Here is a 2,735-nt window from a genome sequence, read left to right as displayed (position 1 = left end):
GATAGATAGATAGATAGATAGATAGATAGATAGATAGATAGATAGATAGATAGATAGATAGATAGATAGATAGATAGATAGATAGATAGATAGATGTGCATTACGTGGAAGAAGCGAACAGGTACTGTCTTGGACCTTGACACCCCATGGAGGTCAGTGGCTTCAAAGCGGACGAAGTTGATATTGTCACGTGCTATTTGTTGTTTAATTTGCTCCATGGCTGCAATGAACCTCTGGTTCCCAGAGATCTCAATAGTGTCTTTTCCGTTATCTGTGGGAAACAGTTTGAAATATTTGCAAAAACATTTGAGAATCTTTCATTTTAAATATAAAGTGTCACACTTTTGAAAGAAAAAAACATGTTGTTTTTTAAGTCAGAGATTTCATAATCAAGTTCAAGTAGCATCATCAGGACCACCCTAGACAAGAAACAATTATCTGGTTTAAGATAAGTTTCAAACAGTTTGTCCACAGGCAGCACAGTCAAGTGGATATTACAGCTTAAAACACCTCACTGTTAGTCACTGAATGTAATACTATGAGCAGAGAAAGCCAAATCCCACCAAAAAAATCCTTAAGCTAGACCTCATATATTGTTGTCCCAGATTCTTTTAAATGTAGAATAATGAGAGTTTATTACAACACTAATTTGTTTATTTTGATTAAATTACCTTTAAGAAGGTTTTAAATCATATGAATTTTCCAAAAACAAAAATGAGTCCATTTTTTATATTCAAGACAATGAGAAATATTCAGTATTCAGCTTTTATGAGCCAGTAATTTCTAATCCTTTTCTGTGAGCAGAAAGGTATCATTCCAAGTCTAATTATTTGCCAAATATATACTTTTTCAACATAAAATATTTCTTCCTTTCTATCAAGAACAGCGTAACTAAATCTAATCAAACTTCACCAACCTGTATGAGAACCGCCAGTCTCTCCCCAGGAGCCACCACTTACATATGTGTGGGTCCTGACTTCAGGCTGCCTATTTGTGTTGGTACTGAACCTGAACGAGCTGGATGAATCCATGGTGGAAGGCAGCTGAATAGATGTGCTATCTCTGGATCTGGGCCCCCTTCTGGAAGCATCAGAGTGTGGTTTGAAGGTGCTGAACACCCTGTGAGAGTTTCCATCATCCTGCCGTCCGTCAGTCCCTCCACCACTAGTGCTGCTTCCGTGGAGATACGTGTAGGGACTCCCTGGTTTCCCCTCATGTCTTTCCCGGATACTGAGCAGGGGACTGACCCTCAGGATGGTCTTCAGCTCTTCCATGGTCTGCCTTGGAACACCCATTTTATCATAGGACAACCTGGTTTGACATGATGCCTCTGTGGTCCAGTCGTCCCCAGCGTCAGCTTCATCCACAGAGGGATCATTAACTTGCTCTGGGGGCTGGTGAGGCAGAGGGCCAATGGAGATAACTGTGGGAGTGTTGGGAGTTACTGGTGTACCGACGGGACCATGGATGATGGATGGGCCACCTCCTCTGCTATTCCAATCCATCGGAGGCACATACTTCCCAGTCACCCTGACTCCTTTCTTGCTGCCTAGACTCATCCCGGTGCCATCTATTTGGTCGTTGCTTCTATTTTGGCCTTCCTGGAAAACAAACAATGGCTCTGTCAGAATAATGGTAAGAGAAGGTCAAGTTATGCATGAAAATGATTACCAAGAAGTGTAAGCAATCAAATCTGAAATCATATTGAATGAAAAAAGACTTCTAAATTAAAAATACAATACTCCAGGTATTTAAAAAAAAGTCAAGTAATATATATGAAAACCCTACAAATGGACATTGCTCAATTAAATTCAAATCCAAAATGTAAATGTCAAGTTGTTACCTTGAAATCTTCAGAGTCATTCATTTCGTTTTTTGTACTCATGTACTGGGATTTGGATATTGATAGCCCCCCCTGTGAAAGAGCTTCACTCGCACATTAATTTTTATAGACAATTGGTACAATGATGACGGATTAGAAAATTCTTTCTGCCCCACAAAACAGCCACGAGAATCCAGCTGGAAACTGACATCAGCCGGCCACTGGTGGACACTGAAGCACTGCTGCTTTGAGCTCATTGGTTGTTTCCGAGACCGATTCAGTGGCGCTTTTGTGTCACCGCACAGTAAAACTGCAGAGCTCAGCAGTTCTGTGTGTGTTTCCAGAAAGATATGGGAGCAAAAGTATTTATTCCACACAATTATAAAGAGCAGACAATAGCAGCTGATACTGACAGTCTAAGCATTTAAGAACTGCTACAGGGCAGCGTGACACCAGCAACATAATTTTCTTAAGTACTCAATAATAAATGGTGCCACTTTCTAATGTGTTTTATATTTAAATGCGGTGCCACAATATCTAAGTGTACTATTAAAACAATTGTAAAAGTGGTACTAAATTATAATTTAAAAATAAACCATAAGCCTAAATCATTACAGCCATTAATTTCAGCTTACTAAAGCAGATAAAAACATGTGGATCAGTTGGCTACTACGCATTCTGGGGGTTTTCAGTGAATCACAAAACAATCCTTCTTATTTTCCATTCCACCTTTTATGACAAAAATCTTGTCTTTAAACTGCTCAAAAATGTTAAACTTTGTACCACTTTATGTCTAGATCAAGTACCACCTACTGCATGTGATACACGTGTTACTGCTGATACAGCCAAGTCAAGGGATGTGTTACATTTATTTAATTCATAACTTTATTGAAATATGACCAAAAAAATCATG

At 39.0% G+C, this 2,735-nt stretch overlaps 1 protein-coding gene across 2 annotated transcripts in view; it reads right to left on the bottom strand.

The window, feature by feature from the left end:
- Positions 1 to 2,060, bottom strand: part of lgsn (lengsin, lens protein with glutamine synthetase domain) — a 3,660-nt gene extending 1,600 nt beyond the window's left edge. Inside the window, exons 1-3 of one of the 2 annotated variants that reach the window (XM_042227583.1) lie at positions 1,844 to 2,060; positions 917 to 1,621; positions 105 to 271 (exon numbers count right to left, since the gene is read on the bottom strand). In XM_042227583.1, coding sequence (XP_042083517.1) covers positions 105 to 271; positions 917 to 1,559 — 810 coding nt within the window. In that variant the 5' untranslated portion in view covers positions 1,560 to 1,621; positions 1,844 to 2,060. The remainder of the gene's footprint in view (positions 1 to 104; positions 272 to 916; positions 1,622 to 1,843) is intronic. The other variant, XM_005939981.3, reaches the window with a different exon arrangement.
- Between the last annotated feature and the right edge of the window lie 675 nt (positions 2,061 to 2,735).

This window comes from Haplochromis burtoni, unplaced genomic scaffold (assembly GCF_018398535.1).
Source record: "Haplochromis burtoni strain Fernald_Lab_line unplaced genomic scaffold, NCSU_Asbu1 Contig_269, whole genome shotgun sequence".
Classification (NCBI taxonomy): domain Eukaryota; kingdom Metazoa; phylum Chordata; class Actinopteri; order Cichliformes; family Cichlidae; genus Haplochromis; species Haplochromis burtoni.
This window is presented reverse-complemented; position numbering and strand designations above follow the sequence as displayed.